Below are 19,914 nucleotides of genomic sequence, written 5' to 3' on the forward strand. Positions count from 1 at the left end.
TGCTTGTTTCGAGTCGCGTGACGCTGCCACGAATGTCGTCAGTCGCCTTTGTTCGCCCGCCATAAGAGAACCTCCGTTATCCGTACGGATACGAGGACGAACGAGAGATCTTTATCGAACTAGATTGCTCGAGACTTTTTTTTTAGTCATTCGACTGTTTATATCTAAACAGCGAATCTTTATGCAAATCTTCGTCTCAAGATGAATCATTTTGCACACTCTAAATCAAGGACAAATTTAATCCTTGCTCCGTAAATCAGGATCGTGACCGAGCGAATTCGAGAAGTGTAGATCATTCGCAGACGATATTTTCAAATAGATGTATTTGTACAAACTGTTGCTTAAATCTCTTTGAACGTTTGAAGATGTTACTTGAATTTTTTCAGATTTTTTTCAAAGCCTTTTACCGACCGTTTAAATGGGTCCCAAATACGTCGAGCACAACTGTGGTTTATGGTTCAGGGTTTACGGTTTATGGTTGTCGGAACAATGTTTACGGACTAAGGGTTAATTGCCTTGCGAGAGCCAGGATAAGGACAAAATTTATTAGGTAGGGTCGCTGTGCCTTATTTCGGCACCTACCCCATAGACGGCCTTTCAGATAATAAAATGTTTAAACATAAAAGATGGTCATTAGCACACTCCTATACGTTTGAATGAGCATTTTTTCCGAAAATTTTTTCCGAGCTCCAATAATTATTTGCTCTGTGAAATTTTGTTTTTGTTCTAAACATCGGAAAGAATTCATTTCCATACCTACGATCTCGCAAACATTTTCTGCCTCCGTTTGTTTCGATCATCTCACAGCTGCTCATGCAAATTATGGGAAAGATTATTTTAAGTGATCACGCGCACAACTTTCTTCGGGAAAGTAGAAATGCCAATAATGGTTTTCTGAATTCGCAAATATCTCCTAGTGGTTGGAGAGAATTCAAGCATTATTGGACACGGCGAACAACATGGAACATCGTTTTCATTGGTGTGATTGCAACATGTAGAAATCGTTCGAATTAATCTGGATGATCTAATGGCAAACTTTTTAATACCTATTATTCTCCGTTTAATTATACACCACAGTTTTTTGTAATCTCTCCCAGAAATTCTTCGTCCATTCTCGGTGCGCGTTCTTCGGCCGTTTATCTAGTTAGGGTCATTACGTTTTAATTGTATTTTGGTGGGTGCACTGCGGCGAGTATTGCGTAACCTCGAGCTCGTTATCTTTTCCTAATTTTTAAAGCAATTCTGGTGAAAGGTGGAGTCTTACATAAAAATAAAACAATCTAGTAAGATTGCTTCACGAACTGGTACCCCATGTCAGAATTTGCATTTTCTTTGGAGCAACCAGGTGTCCGGTGACTTGTTCACGGTGGTGAAAAGTCGGTTTTTGGAATTGTTCGATTCCTTGGTTAAGATGCAGTTTATATACGTTCTTATACAGCAAACGAAAAAAATTGTTACATAGAAGAGAAAGGGTTCATTACCTTTAGGTAAAAAGATCCTATCACTGAAATATATAAATAGACTGCAGATCTTAGTGCAAAATAAAAATGTTCCGCATCGATTGCGGGAAATTTCTAATTTTTTACTGCATAAATAACAGTTAAATTATTAACCGTATGGTTTTTGCTACCTGTTTTTCGTTGTATCATTTTAATAAACCGTGGTATTATCATTGACAGGCGAAAAAGTGAATAATGGGACCAAAACTTTCATATGGAATAATTCAATCAAAGGGAGAAATGGCCTTGAGGAGATCAGGTTTGAGCTAAGCCATTAATTACACTACCATTCTACATGATAACCAAATTAAGTCCCCCCGAAGCAACCACAGGACGATTGAATGATCAGCTCACTGTTTCAATTCCAATCAGTGGAGAAAAAAGCTATCTCGAACCCGACTATTAATAATAATAGCCCGTTATACAACACCCGCAGAAAAAAAAACAAAAGCTTGCCTAAGGTGACCGAAAGTTTCCTACGAGCCGAGCGATTCGATTGACCGAAGAAAAGGAATGGTGCCCTCGAGGAGGCCAGACCTGGGCAGGACCAAAAAAAGAGAACGAAGAAAACCCATACACCGAATGCTAACCCACTTTGTCATATGTATCGCGGACAAGCGGAATGCATTGGTCGTGGATTCGATTCAATTTCCATAGTTGATCCGTGTGCGTATACATACTCCGCGACGACTAGAATATATACATGGGGACAAGCGTTACATAGAGCTCGAATGATTCGTGCCGAGAGCACCATGGCGGAACGCGGGGCAGTCCGGAACGAATCATCTCGGCGTCCGTGCATGGTGCGCGCGTGTGGTCGACGACGATCCAGCTTCGGACGGGAATGATTCTTTGGTGACTGGTGGTTCAAGAGGTGAGAGACCATAATGTCTGGTGGGGACCACAGGACCCCGCCCCGTGGGCAGCTATAAAATGCCGGCAGGAGAATCGGGCCCAACCAGTTCTTAATCGGTACACGAGGACTCTATAGATTTTTTCTTCACCTCTTCCTCCTTCTTCCGTGTCGATCCTCCTCCGCTTGCAACCAACTGTCGCCATGAAGCTGTTGCCGGTCTTGTTGCTTGTCTCCGCGGTCGTCGTCTTCGCCGCTGAGGAGAAGGAGGAAGAACGACCCAAGACCTACAGGAGGCTCATCCCAGCTGATGTTCTTCGCGGTGAGTCTTCCTAGCACTCTTCCTTCTCGGACTGCGATATCCCCTGGGACCACTGGTGGATTTACAAATTCGCATATATATATTTATTACACGGCAAAATTTCTTGTTAAATTAAATTTACAACTATTAGATTTCAAAAAGAACGTTCAGCTTTTCCGTGATCCTCTTCGACAGTTAAGGGTTGATAATAAATGTTTCTATTCTGCCGAAATTCTCGCGGTTTTGCGGGCATACAGTCCTCATTATTTATCCCCTCATTTTTTCGTACATACATCAAATACGCAGACTAATCATGAGAGTTCGTTCCCCTGCATTTATCCCATAATCTGTACAGATGAGGCAATTGTGACTTTAAGTGAAAAGTAGGATAGTCTTCTACTTCTTTGCAGTTAGGATAGTGATCACGTGAAACTAGTCCCAGCTCGAACCTCCATGCAGTATTTTACATTATATTTTTTCGCATTGTGATTTAGAATTTATACTTCATTTCTGCGGACTTTTGCGGTTTACAAATTAGGGGGTGAAGCAACTTTTCTCGATCTAGTTCACGTTAAAAGTACCGGCTACCGATGAAAATGTCAAGAATTTACACAGTAATTTGGCTGTTAGGGTGTACCGAGATCCAGATAAAATACTTTAGAAAATCAGTGGACTAGTATGCAAAATGAATCCGCGTATTTTGTCGCATTCCAAGGACAAACCGGAATCATCGAACCAGTTGGACGTAGCCTTGTTCGATCAACAGGTTAATCCGTTCCACGTTTCAGATTAAGTCGACTTCCTGTTTCCCACTTTCTTCTTCCGTGTTTGCACTTCGAACGATTTGTTATTAACGGTGTAACCGATAGAAATTTCCTTTCCTCTGCAAAAACCACCGGGACAGATTGAGTTGCGAGAAGTGTATACGCTTGTCCCGAGATTAAAACCATTTTTACCAAGCGCGAAGATAATAGACCTTCTTGGAACGACGCGTTATCGATAGGTGTACCTTCTAATATAAAAATCTAATGTAGAATCGAGATAAACGTTCTAGGTTTTATACGTTTTCTATCCGACTGTTAAATTGGTTGGAGAAGGTAGCTAACGTTTCGATCAATTTGCTTTAACATATTATCACGGAAGGTAGTTGTAAAATCATTTTGATGAAAGTTCGAAAGTCCATTACATAGATTAGTAACCGTGAGCATTTTTGCAAAAAAATGTAACAAAGGGTTATTTTCCGATGGAATCGGCTCGAACGATGTGCAAGGGTTGAGTCAAGGACTGCAGAAAAACGCTGACGAAACGCAGTTTCATCGATTCTGTTAACCACGCCTGTCTCTCGCCGGCTTTCCATTCACAATTAATCGCGGTCCTTGAAGACAAGACTCTCGTCGGTTTGCCATTGTGTTTGGGCGTCGTTCATCACGTTGCTCGCCGAACCGTAACTGCTACGAGTCAAGACAAACCCTTCCTTCCTCGCAGACAAGAATGACGATTGTCCACAAAGAGTTCCTAGGCGTGTCTCGGCCTCTAAATCCCTCATTCACCGTTACACAAAGGCAAGATTTCGACCATGCGACACACGCGAACAGAAAAATAAGAAACGCCTCAAGACCGACAACCGTGAAAGTTTCTTCGACTGACACCCGTTCTTCTTAACCATATCCCGGGAACGAGTTTGTTCCGTCTTTTTTTCTTGATTCTGTATACGGCACCCTCGCGAACGGGCGACTCGACTGACGGGTCAAGGTGAATTACCTTTTACGAAATCAAGAACGATCAATTGTATCGGCGGAAACAACTCATGAATACACTGCCGATCTATATGCAAAATAAAAATTGTCCGAGTCGATTGTGAGAAACCCAAGTTAAATTAAAATGTATTTTCCCCTTTAATTATCTTAAAGCGTGGAAAATAAATTGTGAGATATTTGATATTTATGTGCTGGAGACCCGACACGATACTATGACGTGGACAATGGGCTCTTAGGCGTGTCCTTGCCGATTCTGGTTAGACGATGTCGATGATCGGTCCCGGAGCACCCTGGCCCAGATAACTCCGTATTTCTCGCTCCAGGCTTGGATTCCGATGAATGATTGTATCAGCCTAGGTGCTCCGGGCCCGAACACGGCATCACGTACATTTATGTACGGTGTCGCGTGTCTCGGACACGCTGAGGACACGCTATTTATACGCACGCGGAATAAGGATAATGAGATTAGACCACGTTACGAAGCTTTTACCGTAAGACGCACACGAGACCGTGTGTACCCTTTTGTGACCAACACAGCCTGCGGACCTTTGCCTTTACGAAAGATGAACCAAACAAGACTCGATGAGACACGAACTCTGTATTTGCAGATTTTTGTTATGAAAGTTATAAAGCTTAACAAGTTTCTTCAGCCGCAAGACATTCTATACGGAACTGACATCATCAACAAGATCAAACAAGACCGTTAGATGTTTTGTCTTGTACACTTTTGTATTTATAACAAACATGAGTAGGTGAAATATGAAACGTCAAGTCGATTAGAAGGTTTTCAAAATATGGACACATTATTTTCCCCAGGAACATCCCCAGTCTAATAACAAAGGCTCGAAACGAAGGTCTCGGACGACACTGAAGAACGATTTTTTTCCTACAAGCCAGTATTGAATTACAATGATAATGAATAATTTTTCGTTATCATTCCTTGCGAACGACTGATGGAAAACGAGCTTGTCGTGCAACCTTACGATCCGAATGGTAAAATCCTCGACGGGTTAAGTTTAAGTTTTTCGATCACGAACTACGCGTGTACCCGTTCCGATCGAGAATCGTAAAAGTAGGCTCTGGTGGGTTGGGTCGCGACACAAGCGGGATCCGAATGAGAATCCGTGAAACGCGATTTCGCGTCCTCAATTAATGAAACACCGGGGAACAATCGTTTACTCTTCGATTATATTATCTGCCGTCGTGCAACCGATGATTACACGACCGGCTCGTCGCCGTCTAGGAAACTTTCGAAAGACGACACGCGCTGTCGAACCGTAACGGAATAACAGACAATTACGAGGAAATATCACGCATTTATCGAAACGACAGCCTGCGGATTCGTTAATCGAATAGATAAATGGCCAGGGGCAGAATTACCGCGATTATTCGATTTATCGTCTGGCTTAACTAACAGGCAACCGGATGCAGCTCGGATAACATTGCCAGATTCGGGTAACCAGAAAGCAGAAGTCACTATACATTTGGATGCCGAAGACGATCGCGGAGAAAACAAAGATACACGAATGCACGTAACGGAAAGGTCACAAAACGGCCATCGCTGCTGCTTGTTCGGAACTTTACACACTCCCGTTCGTGTTTGGTCTGAACGAGAAATTGTCGGTACACTTTAGTATATTTTTATCGTTACGAAAAGGTGACTTATCGACGTAATAAGCAAGAGGAAGCTGAAGTCCACAGATGCAACGTTACACCCGCTGGCATGAAAGTTGACCCTCGGTAGCAGACGAGTCTTAAAAGCTCGGTGAAAGTCTTAGGTGACCGAGAATCATGTTTCGCCGCTTCCGTTTCGAGTAACGATCCGTAAGAATTACGACTCATCTAGCGACGGCTATGTTCCCTTCACTTTCAGATTAATCGCACGCTCAGGAAAAAAAAACGGAAATGATTACTGCAACTTCTGCATTACCATCTTTTACCTAAAGTATTATCATTTAATTTAACTTTAGTTCAAATTTAGTTTAACGGATACAAAATACGAACTGATGCAAAGTACATTATATTTCGATTCGCATAACATGATCCGGCAATAAAGATCGCAGAGGTCAGTTTGAGTGATATCTCCATGTTAACTTCAATCGACTACGAAGCGTGTATTAATTATCGAATGGCGGAATTTGGGTCTACTTTGACCCAGTTTCATTTAAATTCCAATTTCCCAATAGCCAATTCGCATTATTAGGTGTTTGTAGTAGGTCCAACAAGCAGATCGACGGTGATCTTAAAGAAGTAGGTTCGAAAAGATTTAAAACAGTTCTGGCTACAAGGTTAAATAAGAAAGGCGGACCGCCGAGAAATTTCGAGAACTCTTCGGCATAGTTGAGCATGTGTTCGACAGACAGAAAACCGATCTCGCGACACGAGACCTGCCGATCTACTTTCTCGCGATTCAGGTGTCCCGCGAGAATCGGCGTTGCAACCACGACACCATCGTCGGTGGCGTGGGTGTCCGTCACGCGAAACCTTCGATGTAACGGTGACATTGAGAAAACGGTAACAGACGCGTCATTATTTAAACAAACCACGTTCGCCGAAGTAGGCGAGCGTTGTGTGGTCGCACGCGTTTCTTGCCTTATTTTCAACTTCTCGCCATATTCTCGCTACTTCTCCTTTATGACACAGTATAATATAGCATATTCTCCTAGTTCACGGTACAAACAGCCAGAAAAGTATTGTAGAAATAATTCAAAAAGAGGGAATAATATTTTTTTTGACAACTCATTTCCTACGTAGAATCACTCGCTGACCAATGGTACCGCGACTTAGAAAACGCTCTGTGTTTGTTAGACAATTACTTCATCTACCGGACTGTATCAAGCCTGCATTAAAGTTTTTTTTAAATATACTAACAAGACTTCCATATTTGATCCAAGAAACAAAGCTTGTGATAGGACGGAAAGGTGTAGCTCCGACGAGCATTATTTAATTTCGCGATCGTGCAGCGGTCACTTAGGGTTCGCGAAAATTACACAACGCTGTGTCTACGGTGACAGTGAAAGTGTTTCTCCTTGAAATTTCCAACGGGTGAATTACCGCGCCGCGTCGGTGAAACTTTATCATCCTGTCGGCGGTACATCAACACGCGGTCAAGCCAAGCGTTCCTGTCGCGTGTTATGATGCCATAAGTCTCGTGGCATAAGTTAAGCAAAAAAATTGCCGCGATACCGGATGCAGGGACAAAGTATACGAACGCCCTCCTCTTTTTCCGTTAGTAGGCGGAAGGCAGTTGAGTTGAGTCATTCGAGAAGTTCCTGCAATACTAAACTGTTCATCTTGAAAAAGCAACGAGTCCTCGAGTAAAATGAGTGAGAATTCACTCATTTTACACTTCAGCTGCTGCAGAGTTATTTAGTTTCTCATTGATTAAGCCTTAACGCGTATTTGCTTAAAATATAAAATTGCTAATGTCGTATTTTAAACGGATAGGTCAAATTACAATATAATCCAAGAAAAATTAAAAATTTTGCAATGTCTGAAGCCGAAAATGAATGAATTTTTACTGGGGGAGCGTGTGAGGGTCAACGACATTATTTTCGTTGATCCGTTGCTGTATAATAGCGAGGCAGATTGAGATTTCAAACAAAATCTACGAAATATGATTATATATTGTTATAGCTTGATCCCACCTTTATTTTAGGACGAAATAAAATTTAATTCTTCATTAAATTTTAATATTTAAGCGAATGTACGCATACAATAAACATCAATTTTCTTTCCTGTTCTGTGGGATTATTGAGGATAAAGAAGCTCTAATCCTTGTAGTCGTAAATGTTTCGCTTCAATGGGGTTGCTTATTCTTAAGCGAAACTTTCAAGATGATCCAATAGCTGCCACGGTGTATGAACTTCTCCTGATGACAAGTGTGCAGAATTTAGTATCAAAAGACGCGACGAGAGGCTCGTTAAAACGATTTGTCTCGCACACGCGCATGCATTAGAAAGTAACGATACCTTTCACAGTTAGGTCCTAGCTGCACGGATAATGCCCGTGTCTATGCATCTTGCACACTACGATGACGACATTCCCAAAGAAATGCAATCTTCGCGGCCCGTTGCTCATATACGATGAGATTTTACTTTTACCGGTGAAAACCCGACCGGTGACTCACCCGGAATGCCAAGCGTTTTCGAAATTGACTCGGCGTAACGTTGTTTAACCATTCGGTCTTGACTGCGTCCATCAGTAACCAGTATGATGAAGTAACTATTGTATATTAAGAATGATGGGGATGATTTTGAAGACTTGAATCTGTTCTGGTTGTTTGTAGACAGACAATAAATGATGAGAGGGCCACGAATTAATTTGTATACCATGTTGTATCCAATAAAGGGATAGATGCACAAATGTTTATAAATTAATTTACCAACATTTTAATCACATAGAGACCGGAATAAATTCATGGACGAAATAAGAATTCGATTAAACTATCAAGGTAGAAAATATCAGCAGTCCTGAGCAACCGATCGAATGATACTAACTTCTTCCCTCAAAATAAGAGCCTAATTGATCTTATGTGCCGACCGTACCACAACCTGCTCGAGTAGTCACGTATAAATATCTGTTGTTACAGATTTCCCGGGCATGTGCTTCGCTTCGACAAAATGCGCCACCATTGAACCAACAAAATCATGGGACCTGTCACCATTCTGTGGCCGTTCGACCTGCGTGCCAGCCGATGACAACTCTGGCCGTCTCTTCGAGCTGGTCGAGGACTGCGGACCGTTGCCGAAGGCAAATCCGAAATGCAAGCTGTCCGAGAAGACGAACAAAACCGCGCCCTTCCCCGAATGCTGTCCGATCTTCGATTGCGAGGAAGGAGCGAAACTGGAGTACCCAGAGATCCCGACCCTGCCGCCACCCACGCAGATCGTAGAAGACGCGAAACCATCAGAAGCCGCACCCACGAAAGCCTAATCTCGAGCGCAAACATATGTGGCCCCCGTGAACGCGAAAGATCAAACGAACAACAAAAGTATCCGTCACTTTCCCTGAAAATGCTTTCTCTCTACCTTCCGGCTTCGTCTCTTCACCTTCTAACGACCATCCACTTCCGGTTACCGGGACACCACGCCCATAGTATTTCATTCGGAAGCTTCGTTAACCCTCGGATAGCGGGACTCGGGTCCATTTTCACCCAGATACGTTCCATTTAAATTTGTATTCCCTAGTAACCAATTCGCATCCTTAGCTATGTGTATTAGGTCCAATTAGTAGGTCCACGTTGATCTTAAAGCATCCGTCTTGCGAGGGTTAATAGCATTTGCGAAGTGCTTGGTATAATGAAAGAAAACAATTGGAATAGACGTTCGAGTCGAAAGATCGAAACGTTGGGCAGGCTGAAGAACGTTCATTCTAAAAAGAACTCGCAAGAATGAAATCGGTATTAGATTGTAAGAGATTGTTGAAGGAAAAAAGGCATTAGGACAGGAACATATAGCCGTATATGAGGAGGAACGTTACTTTCGTCGTCGCGCCTCGATGCGCGCCTGTTTCGTCATGAGGAGGCCACATCGCAACTTCCTGTTACCCTTCGACGCGATTCAACTTCCCGCGAGGCTATTATTACATTGTATATAATTATTATTGTTCTCTATGCACTTCCATGTTTCTTTGTTTTATTGATCGCTACGAAATTCCGAGGAAAATGTCGGGATCGTTATACAAAACAGAAAAATTCAACATCAGGATTATCGTAGATTGTAGGGTGAATAGCGTCGTCTTCACAGTTACCGTGTCTGTTCAGTCTCCTAGTCCCGGAAATGAGATTCAGATGCACACCGTCCATTTTTAATTCCAGCTGTAACCATCGTCCCGTAGAGTAGCAATTATCCCGTCTTTTTCTGGAAGTAGAAAGCTCTGCGTACATAATGTAAAAACATGTGTGATTGTAACTATATGTGATTAAATTAATATCTATTTAATTCAACGTTCGCCTCCAGCCTCTCATTTCCTCGCGAATGTAATCATTCAAATGCGATTCGAAATTACATGAAACGAGATCGTGTGAATCTCTTAATTTATAAACGAAAAAAATTAAATTTTTATCGTCGGAACCAAATTTGAATTTGTTATTTTCAGACTTAACGGTTTGTGGACGAGGATTTTCCAGAATATTGGAAATATTTCCTTCGGGAAATCAAAGTCTGCAATTCTGTGAAAATATAAAAATGTTATTTACAATAATTAAAGTATAATTGTCTGCAACTTGAAGAATTAAATCCATGGACCTGATATTGCAAATGCAAGCATAAAGTTAGCAATTTTGCGAGCTTCATTTTTTCTAAATCTCAGTTTCGTATTCCAATTTTGAAGATTAAAGAGTTATCATATTTTGTAAAGCTTGAAAATTTTTTACTGAAGCTGCACCAAGCAAAATATTATTTACACTGTTTGAAAGCAGACAATACTTTAGCCATTCTTCATTAGAACATATATAAGTATTGACGGAACATTATAATTTATTTTGCATTTTATTTTTACAACTGAAAAAACATTTAGATAAAATGTACTTACGTTAATTTACTAACTATTAAATATTGATTTCCATCATTCACCGTTGAAAGATACATTACAATTTTTATATTTATACATAAACGATAACCTTTCCTTTCTTTCCCGCTTCTTTTGAAAATTCCTTCCACTCACGCTAAAGTAAAATACTGTATCAAAGTATGAAATATAAAAATTATATTGCAATTTATACAAAACTTACAAAGTTGTTTGGTAGACTAGATTTAATTTAATAAACTATTAAAGGAGTGTTAAACAAAATATTTTAAAATATACAATTCCGAAACAATTAATAATAAATTTATAATAGTGACATTTTTGCTTGTCGGAAGAGTTCGAATAGTCTTTTTTTATAATGCTGTTAACGTTCCGTTAAACGACTGAAAATAATTTTGCAATGTATAAAGGTAGAATAATAGATTTTTTTTGTTTTGATTAGTAAACAAATTTGTTTATTGAAATTTTACATTCAGTTTATAAATTTCTAAAAATTGGCGAAATTCTCGAGCAGAGTGCATGATGTTGGTACCGTGATCATGGACGCATTACGAGTTTCGTTTTCTCGCCACATATGTTGGCAACGCCGAAAAATTGTTTCAGCGAAATTCGCTATTTAACCAAATTTAATGGACGTGAGAGCGAGCGTGAACTGATTAGAATAAACGTGGACGTTCGAGAGACTGTGTGTTCTAATCGGCGAATCTTCCAATAACCCGTAACGAAAATGAGTGAACTCGTTTGGGGTATAAAAAATGGTGATTTGGAGCAAGTGCGGGATATCGTTGAGAATAAGGCAAATACAAGACGTTCAATTTCCTTTTCCTTTGCTTTTTGACTGTCGGCAAATGAGAAATGTCATAATGATACGTTTGTCAGAACTTCTTATTAAATTCGCCCATGTTCTTTATAATTTACTTTGTGTACAAAATTTATCGTAACAAAAGAAAGGCTGCAAAAATTATTTGTATTTCCTTTTTACTTATCGTACATATTTTTTTATTAATGTAGGTCTTACAAGTATATTTCTGTTGATAGAATATTGACGTTAATCAAATAATTGATGGAAGGACACCACTGCATTATGCAGCTGATTATGGTCAGAATGAAGTCGTCAGATACCTTTTGGAGAAGGGTGCAAATGCAAATGTAAATATGTTTTAAAAATTAAGATTGGTATATGTGATAGAAGAGCAAGAGTGGTTCTATATGAAATTTGTTGAGTGGACTGTGAATGTAACTACAGATATAGAGGTTCAACTTTTTTCATATATGTGTATTATATCTTATGTATGTTAATACATGTATATACATTATTTATAAAATTACACATAGGGTAGAAATAAGGAACTTTTGCTAAAGTTTATATAATAATTTCATTCCACAAATAATAAGGAAATAACCTTAAGTAACCATTTAATTTTTAAATTGCAACCATGAAAAAATATGATACCAATAAATTCGCATAGGTAAAAACAATGTATGTATTACAATAATGTGCATTTGTTTATAGGCTACAGACAAGCATGGTATAACAACATTATTAGCAGCAATTTGGGAAGGACACACAAATTGTGTAAAACTGTTATTAGAAAAAGGAGCTAAACCAGATGGTCTAACACCAGATGGAACCAGTTATTTGGATGCTGCCGAGAAAGATGAGATTAAACAACTGCTTAAGCTTCACTAGCACAAAGCCGACCAAAACACAGAGCGATAATTTTGTTACTTTAGTATTTTAATGTTCCTCATAGGAGTATCACCATTGCTTTCTCTTAATTTTCTTGCATATGACTAGACTATCGTATTTATGCACTTTAAATTAAAAGATATAGGTACACAAATGTAGTTTTATAATAATATATCGCACATTTGGAGTGTATAATCATGAACTCATAGTCTTACACGGTTATTCTTAGGGATTTCAACGTACATATAATTTCAGCTTTAAAGTAGTATATTGTACTATTTTGTTCTTCTTTTTTTTTATAAAACTAACACAAGAACAAATTTATTTTGTAAAACATCTAATCACATATAGCAGAAGATATTTTGATACATTCATAAGATGCAGCATCGTATTTTAAATATTTGTTATTAATTTATGAACGTTATGAATTTCTTTTTATACATTTTTTCGTAAACTATCAAAATAATAATTCCAGCTTAGTTTAATACCTTTGCGAGAAAGAATACATATAAAATACTATAAATGCCCTAATTGAGATATATACATACATAATTTAACTGAGTTCGAGGAAAGACATGTATAAATTATAGAATGAGATTAAAGAGCTATCTTTATGGTACTAATTACTTGACATGTCTGAAAAGGTTTTAAAAGGTGTACAATAATCAAAAATAATAAGCCAATGCATCATTGTTATGTATACAGTTGTATTTTATTATTAAACCCATATTTATCGTTTATTTATTATTCGATATTGATTACAATTAATATATATGTATATATAATGTAATATATAATATACATATATATTAATGTTACTTTCAGAATACTGTTAAAAGTCTTCTATATATATCAAAATTTCTTTATCCGATGTCAATTATTAAAAATGCAAAGACTGTATTATCTTTGATAGTCATAAAATATATTATAGATATATCTTTTCAGAAACGTTACGTTCATTAGAATTATAAACAAAACTCTATTGTAATAGCATATTAAAATTAACTCAGGAAGAAACATTTACAATTTGTAAACTGCATACAATTTGTTCTATGCGACAGGTCTACTTTATTTTGTAAACTAAGTTACATTTTAATGAATAATAAATATAACAAATAAAAAACATGAACAGAATTTTTGCACAAATTTCTATTCACAATTCTTATCGTTTATATGATTGTGTGCAATCGAATACTGAAGTATACATACAAAAAAAAAAACGAAAAAAAAAGTAGAAAAATCTAGATTTAAAAACCCTAATTTTATTCTTCCTATTTTCAAGTGTTGCATACATTATAAAAGTCGACCTCTACAATTAGATGCCCCACACTTACATATGATAACTTTACCCGGTATACTTCCAACATCGTAGCTATAATTCCACGTTAATTCTTGACCCGCCCTTATGTAATTTAAAGCGAAAAACGCCACCCACGGAAATCTTACATCGTGTGTATCAACAAATACGTTTTGAACGAAAACGTTTGGATCGCAAGAGTGCTGAAATCATCAAGCAAATATGTTTTTAATGCGTACATGTATATTACACTCTGCTACAATGATTATTATATAGTTTACTTACATTTAAATAACGTCCTATATTTCCCGTTGTTTTGGCATCCATTATATAAACAGCCTCTTCCTCTCCAAAGAAATCTCTCACTGACTTAAATGTAGGCCTCTCTAATTGCGCTGGCTCCACCGTAGGGTCAAATCTACTTGGTTCACGTCTACCGCTTCTATTTTCTTCTTCATCGCTTATTGTGATTGCCTCCTGATTTTCACTCGCTGATGATTTTGATAGAATCTCAGAATTTTTTGTACTAGTTCCATCTTCGCTGTTCTCTTCAGACCCATCCTGATTATTGGTCTCTTCTCGCTTTCGTTTTCTAAGTCGTTTTCTAAATTGATATACAGTGGCACTATTAGTAGCTCAAGTATAAATTATACCAAACGTTAGAAATTATTATTCTTTATTTACCTGATAGATGAAGGATCTGATGAATCTACATTGAAGTTTGCATACTTGCTAATGTCGAAGTCCTCATCCGAATCGTTCGTATTTGGTCTCGTATAATCTTCATCGTCGCTTGTCACAGACTTCTTTTTATCATCTGGTGTAGATATTGGCATCTCTGGCTCAAGAACGTCGCTCTCGTAGCCTTCTTTAATTCCTTCCACTACTTCAACGTAGTCCAATTCAGCTAAATATTCGTCACCATAATTTTTTCCACCTTCATTAGCTCCCTGCAATGTATAACTAACATTAAAGCAGCATTTCTTTTATTTCATATTAATCGCAATAATTTAAACCAGTACTCATTTCAAGTTACCTGTTCTGTAAGCAATCTGCCAGCATAAATACAAATAAAAGATCCCAGAGGAATATCATTTAGGCATCTAATGCCCCAACCACGGGGAGCTGTTTTGAAGACTTGTAATTTCAATGTTAGAGGATGTTGCACTACCCTATTCAAACAAGTCTTTACAGCGCATTTACATCCTGAATTACATTCGTAGATTCCAGTAGTCACTGGTTCTGGTAGACGTTTGTACACATAACCAACAGATGTGTTTGGCACTCTTCCTCCAAGAGTTGCACCTTGTATTGTTAGTTGCCAGCACTGACACTTCGTCTTATCCTATTCGATAAAAAATAACATCGAAAATCTAAGTGTAGAGACTAGAAAACCGAGAACTCGAAAATGTCGGGTACCCGATGGTCGGAACGGGTCAGGAAGGTTCTTGAGAATCTCGATATATTCGAGAATATGTTCTCATATGAGAATACTCCCTATATGCTCGGGAATCCCGAATATTTTCGAGAGTAATCTCGATACATTTGAGAACCCGAATATCTCGGGAATCCCGAAATTTTCGAGAGCCTGCCCGATTCCGAATAAAATTCTCAACACGACATTTTCGGGTACTCTCACACCTCTAGTAAAGACATTAAATGTAACTAAGTCCAATGGAATACTATCTTGGTGTAGTTCACATACTTGACAATCATCTTCGCAATCACAACTGCATAGGAATTTTGGATCTAAGTTAAGATTGACACCTTCCGTGGGTTCCCTTAGAGTACTATAACGAATAGTATCTGGTTGGGTGTGGTCTAGTTCATTGACACATGGTATTGGTACGTTTTCTACTCCATAACTGAGATCCTTGAAATCGAATGTATAATTTAGTTACATCACACGTTAACTAAATTAACTAACTTGAATAATATTTACACCTAGATAACATCAATTATACCATGCACTTACTTTTATATTAATGAAACATTTATCTAAAACAAACTCGGCTAGACAGTGTACCCAATAGTCAAAATCAAATAGATCAACAGACATTGGACTACCCGTTTTGCGAAGGTACTGATGTAACTCTTCCATATTCCGTAATCTGACGCCACAGGGAGCTTGATACAACGTGATCTTTTTGCCTTTAGGATATTTACAAAGTTGTCGATTCCAACCGCAGAGCAGCGGTATTGAAAGTGGCGAATAGCCTCTCAAATCGTCAGGTGTGAAGGATATACCCTGAACGCATTGTGGACCACACTTGTGTGGAACAAATTTCTTTGTTTGAATCTTATTTTGCGTTTGATAATACTGAAACAGAACAAAAACTCATGATATTTATTTTTTATTTGCTTAATCTACGTAAACTGACTTTTGTACGGTACACTTACAACTATGCTATGCGAAGGTTTCGTTTCAGTGCTAGGAGAATAAGTATTTGTATCAACGACAGTTTGTTTTTTAGCGGTACTCTTCCTGGCAACAGCTCGCGCCTGCTGTGGTGCAGTAGGGGTAACCGCAGTTGTACTTTCACTGACTACAGGACTTTGTGCTTTTTCTGTTTGACTAATTCTATCTTCTTCGGGTTCTATATTAGATGTATATTCTACATAAGGTAAATTGTTTTTCTGGAATATTAATAAATTTGGCTTTAGCAATTAGTGTTTATGATAAAAGAGGAATAAAAAACGGATGGTTTTAAACTAGTAAACATTGAAGGTGTGCGGTAACTCGAGAATGTCGGGTCGGGACGGCTTTTCGAATATATCGGGATTTCCGAGCATATTCGGGTTTTCAAATGAATCGGTATTCTCGAAAAATTTCGGGATTATATTCCCAAGCATATCCGAGAATCCTGAAATTTTCAAGAACCCCACTCGTTTCGACCCAATACCTTCCCGACATTTTCAGGTTCTTGCATACCTCTAGTAAACATACATTATTAACAACAGGAAGTCTATGCCGAGTTGGAGTATTAACAGCAGCATGATGTCCTTGTTGCCTGGCATTAGCTTTCAAGAGTTCGAGATATAACGGCCCTAATCTAGCAGATCCTCTGTAAATCCACTCAGTTCTTCCGTCAGCATCAAAATGCATTTGCACTAAACTTGCATCAACTTGTACTACCCTGGCAATCCACCATTTGCCATTCCATTCTGTTTTTACTACTTGCCCCGTTTGTAATTTTACCATTGGCCTTTCAGGATACGTCTCAATGTATTTTTTCACAAAATCTCGAGACTCGTGAGGTATATCTTCCCACACCTTGGCAGAGGATTCAGCAACTAAATAAATATGCCTGTGCTCAACATACTGAGCATATCCATCATCAAAGAATATCAAATACCTAATCATTAAAAGAAGATTGTATTAAGGAAAGATATAACTTATATAATCCTGTATTTAATCGGCAGGCATACCTGTATTTGTTTGTAGCTTTTGGTGTTTCGGCTATCACACCACTGTAAAAGTTACTAGATGCAACATCCCGAAAGACTGCAACTACTCTTGTTCCAACTGGAATTATTACTGGACTAGTTACGGCGGGTGCAACTTGTTTGCCAAAAACAGATTTCACAATCGAATTGTACTTCTTTTGCAATAACTTCACACGACAATGCAATGGAGTTCTTGAAACAACAGTTTGCACCTAATAAATTAGAATAAAACAACGTTTGAATATCAATATAAAGTTATTTTAACAAAATATTAGAAAAGTTGATTTATCAACCTTTGCTTTAATCCATGGCATAAGTGGATGCTTCATAATATACACAACGTTGTCCACATCTATTTGCGGTTTCACAAGTGGACCAGGTGGAGGTAAATCCAAAGCTAAGACTTGCTTATTGTCTTGATCAATAGGTAATATCTCTGGTTGACTATCTTGTTGTAGCATTGCAGCTGACACTCGTACTTGCGTAACTTTTTTTGTTGCTACCAATGGATACAAAGTATTATCCGAAATTCCATCTTCTATTTGAAGCTCTTGTAACATTTGAATTTGTGGCCTGAAGTCATTGTATAAATTGTTACGTAACGTGTCCATAGTACGCATTAAATCTCCAACTGTTTTGTTCAAAACTTCTGTGTTTTCTGTTTTAAGAAATGATGAATGAATACATATGTATAGCTATGAATGCTGTAAACTAATGACATACCATTTATTTTATCCCACTGCTCTTTTAGTATATCATGAGATTCCTTGATTTGATAATCAACATCGTATTTGGTATAAACATTTTTTAAAGTATCTTCTAACATTTCCTCGATACCCTCAAGTAATTCCTCTGGCAAATATTTCTCTGCAATAGAATGCAGCATTAATCAACACTTTTATCAATTCAGTTAAAATTGGATTTGTCTTTATCTCACCTTCATCACTTATGTCTTTCTTTTTTTCATCATCCGATTCATCGCTATCAGATATTTCTACCTCCATTGTATGATCCGGAAATTCACATTTTAACAGTGGTTTACGATCCACGAAAGCTGCGACTAATTGCTATGAAGATCAATGTATTGAAATAAACGTGAAATGAAATGTTTTGTTTATATTATTTTTTATATAGAGTACTGTTGATTTCGTAACCATACCTTTTGATGGTCTAATGCAGCGTTAAAACATTTCTTACATATCATACGTTTCTTCTTCTTCTCTGTATTTGCACCATAGTAGGCACATGCAAACGAAGGAGCTGATCTCATGTCTATCCCGGACAAACATTGAAAATTTATGCAATTGCTATTGTAAATTTTAGAACTCTTGTTTTTCTTTGTATTGTCTTCTGCAGCTTCTTCATCCGAGACAAGCTCAATTACCTCCATTCTATATATAATTTATAATGATGGTTCTTTTACAGTTACTTAAAAAATGAGAAAGTAAATTTTTACTGTTTATCTGTAAATAGACTGTGGACCCTTATACATACATATGTATGTAAAATGAGCCTCAATACAATTTAGTAAAAGACAATTTCATTAAAGTTGAATGTACACTTTATGACAACTTAAAGAATATTAAGTTATTAATATTAAGTTCTTTTCTATTTATCACAAAATTAATTGAGATAATAAGTCTCCATGTAATTCCTGCTTTTATCAAATACAAATAATAGTCCATAAGGACGTAAACTTGCACTTATTTATAAACATCCATAGTCTATCTAAAGGTAAACAATAACACTGAAAGAATAGGTTATGTTAATAGATTGGGATAAAGTTGAAACGTTTCAAATGTAAAATAATGTTATTTATTAAATCTTTAGTTTATTAACGATCAGTTAGACCAATTGCTTTCTATAAATTATTTAATGTGTTGCTTTAATTAGATATATTCCTACCTGGCAGTAGTTTTGAAAATTATTCGATTTTAGTGTGAAAGTTTCAACATCTCATGTTGCATCAACTCTAAAAAATTGTCTTCGCTATACTTATTTAAAGTATGTAATGTAAAATGATTCTACGTATATTAAAAAATACTTTCTTATCTACTTCATTTACGTCGGACCGATATATACATTAACCGGTGAAGTCGATGCTTTCTGTTCGAAATTATTTTAATACAGAAAAGTAACCGTTCATAAATTTCAAAGGATAAGTATGTACACATCACCTTATGTTACTAATGTTGTATTTATAATGATATTAAACAATTTTATGAAGAAATTCTTAGGTTACATAATTATTAATAATTACCACCTGAAGTAAAATCATTTTGTTACTGAAAATTGATAATCATAAATAATAACTATTGTTTTGAGGCTTATACAATAGTTTATTTTAATTTTCACAATGAAATCCTCAATTTCTCTAATTTGTTTACCACAATTTGTAAAATTTACTATTAGTGATATACTAATAGGTAATAGCAATTTCTTACTGTAAGGGACATTCCATAGCACGTTATTTAAATGATAACAAGAGACATAGTTATATACCTCTGAAATATTATATACTAGATAGAAACATTAAAAATGC

At 37.4% G+C, this 19,914-nt stretch overlaps 3 protein-coding genes across 4 annotated transcripts; 2 read left to right on the top strand and 1 right to left on the bottom strand.

Moving 5' to 3' along the window:
* Positions 1–1,269: 1,269 nt before the first annotated feature.
* LOC143353204 (uncharacterized) lies at positions 1,270–10,034 on the top strand. Its single transcript, XM_076786352.1, has 2 exons — positions 1,270–2,674; positions 9,002–10,034. Exons 1-2 carry the CDS (start codon positions 2,557–2,559, stop codon positions 9,343–9,345), a joined length of 462 nt encoding a protein of 153 aa, XP_076642467.1. The 5' UTR covers positions 1,270–2,556; the 3' UTR covers positions 9,346–10,034.
* Positions 10,035–11,540: 1,506 nt separating this feature from the next.
* LOC143353208 (myotrophin homolog) lies at positions 11,541–13,328 on the top strand. The gene is made up of 3 exons (XM_076786361.1): positions 11,541–11,734; positions 11,977–12,087; positions 12,452–13,328. Exons 1-3 carry the CDS (start codon positions 11,666–11,668, stop codon positions 12,626–12,628), a joined length of 357 nt encoding a protein of 118 aa, XP_076642476.1. The 5' UTR covers positions 11,541–11,665; the 3' UTR covers positions 12,629–13,328.
* Positions 12,591–19,786, bottom strand: Egg (SET domain bifurcated histone lysine methyltransferase eggless). Of its 2 annotated transcripts, none has more exons than XM_076786354.1 (14): positions 19,278–19,786; positions 18,532–18,763; positions 18,310–18,439; positions 18,096–18,239; positions 17,666–18,030; positions 17,355–17,584; positions 16,873–17,281; positions 16,326–16,562; positions 15,901–16,245; positions 15,631–15,798; positions 14,962–15,270; positions 14,610–14,875; positions 14,211–14,529; positions 12,591–14,128 (listed from the first exon to the last, which is right to left on the bottom strand). In XM_076786354.1, exons 2-14 carry the CDS (start codon positions 18,760–18,762, stop codon positions 13,922–13,924), a joined length of 3,360 nt encoding a protein of 1,119 aa, XP_076642469.1. In that variant the 5' UTR covers position 18,763; positions 19,278–19,786; the 3' UTR covers positions 12,591–13,921. The 2 variants fall into 2 exon arrangements, with proteins under 2 accessions (XP_076642469.1, XP_076642470.1); XM_076786355.1 differs by having other exon boundaries at positions 18,867–19,786.
* Between the last annotated feature and the right edge of the window lie 128 nt (positions 19,787–19,914).

This window comes from Halictus rubicundus, chromosome 4 (assembly GCF_050948215.1).
Source record: "Halictus rubicundus isolate RS-2024b chromosome 4, iyHalRubi1_principal, whole genome shotgun sequence".
In the NCBI taxonomy this organism is placed as follows: Eukaryota; Metazoa; Arthropoda; class Insecta; order Hymenoptera; family Halictidae; genus Halictus; species Halictus rubicundus.

What these genes read in the sequence shown, in the direction of transcription:
- LOC143353204 (XM_076786352.1), top strand. Translation starts at nt 2,557, where the DNA reads ATGAAGCTGTTGCCGGTCTTGTTGCTTGTCTCCGCGGTCGTCGTCTTC. An exon ending in CCCAGCTGATGTTCTTCGCG is followed by an intron (nt 2,675 to 9,001) that starts GTGAGTCTTCCT and finishes CTGTTGTTACAG; the next exon opens with ATTTCCCGGGCATGTGCTTC.
- LOC143353208 (XM_076786361.1), top strand. Translation starts at nt 11,666, where the DNA reads ATGAGTGAACTCGTTTGGGGTATAAAAAATGGTGATTTGGAGCAAGTG. An exon ending in GGGATATCGTTGAGAATAAG is followed by an intron (nt 11,735 to 11,976) that starts GCAAATACAAGA and finishes TTCTGTTGATAG; the next exon opens with AATATTGACGTTAATCAAAT. An exon ending in AGAAGGGTGCAAATGCAAAT is followed by an intron (nt 12,088 to 12,451) that starts GTAAATATGTTT and finishes ATTTGTTTATAG; the next exon opens with GCTACAGACAAGCATGGTAT.
- Egg (XM_076786354.1), bottom strand. Translation starts at nt 18,762, where the DNA reads ATGGAGGTAATTGAGCTTGTCTCGGATGAAGAAGCTGCAGAAGACAAT. An exon ending in TGCCATGGATTAAAGCAAAG is followed by an intron (nt 17,585 to 17,665) that starts GTTGATAAATCA and finishes CTAATTTATTAG; the next exon opens with GTGCAAACTGTTGTTTCAAG. An exon ending in TCAGATCCTTCATCTATCAG is followed by an intron (nt 14,530 to 14,609) that starts GTAAATAAAGAA and finishes ATATCAATTTAG; the next exon opens with AAAACGACTTAGAAAACGAA.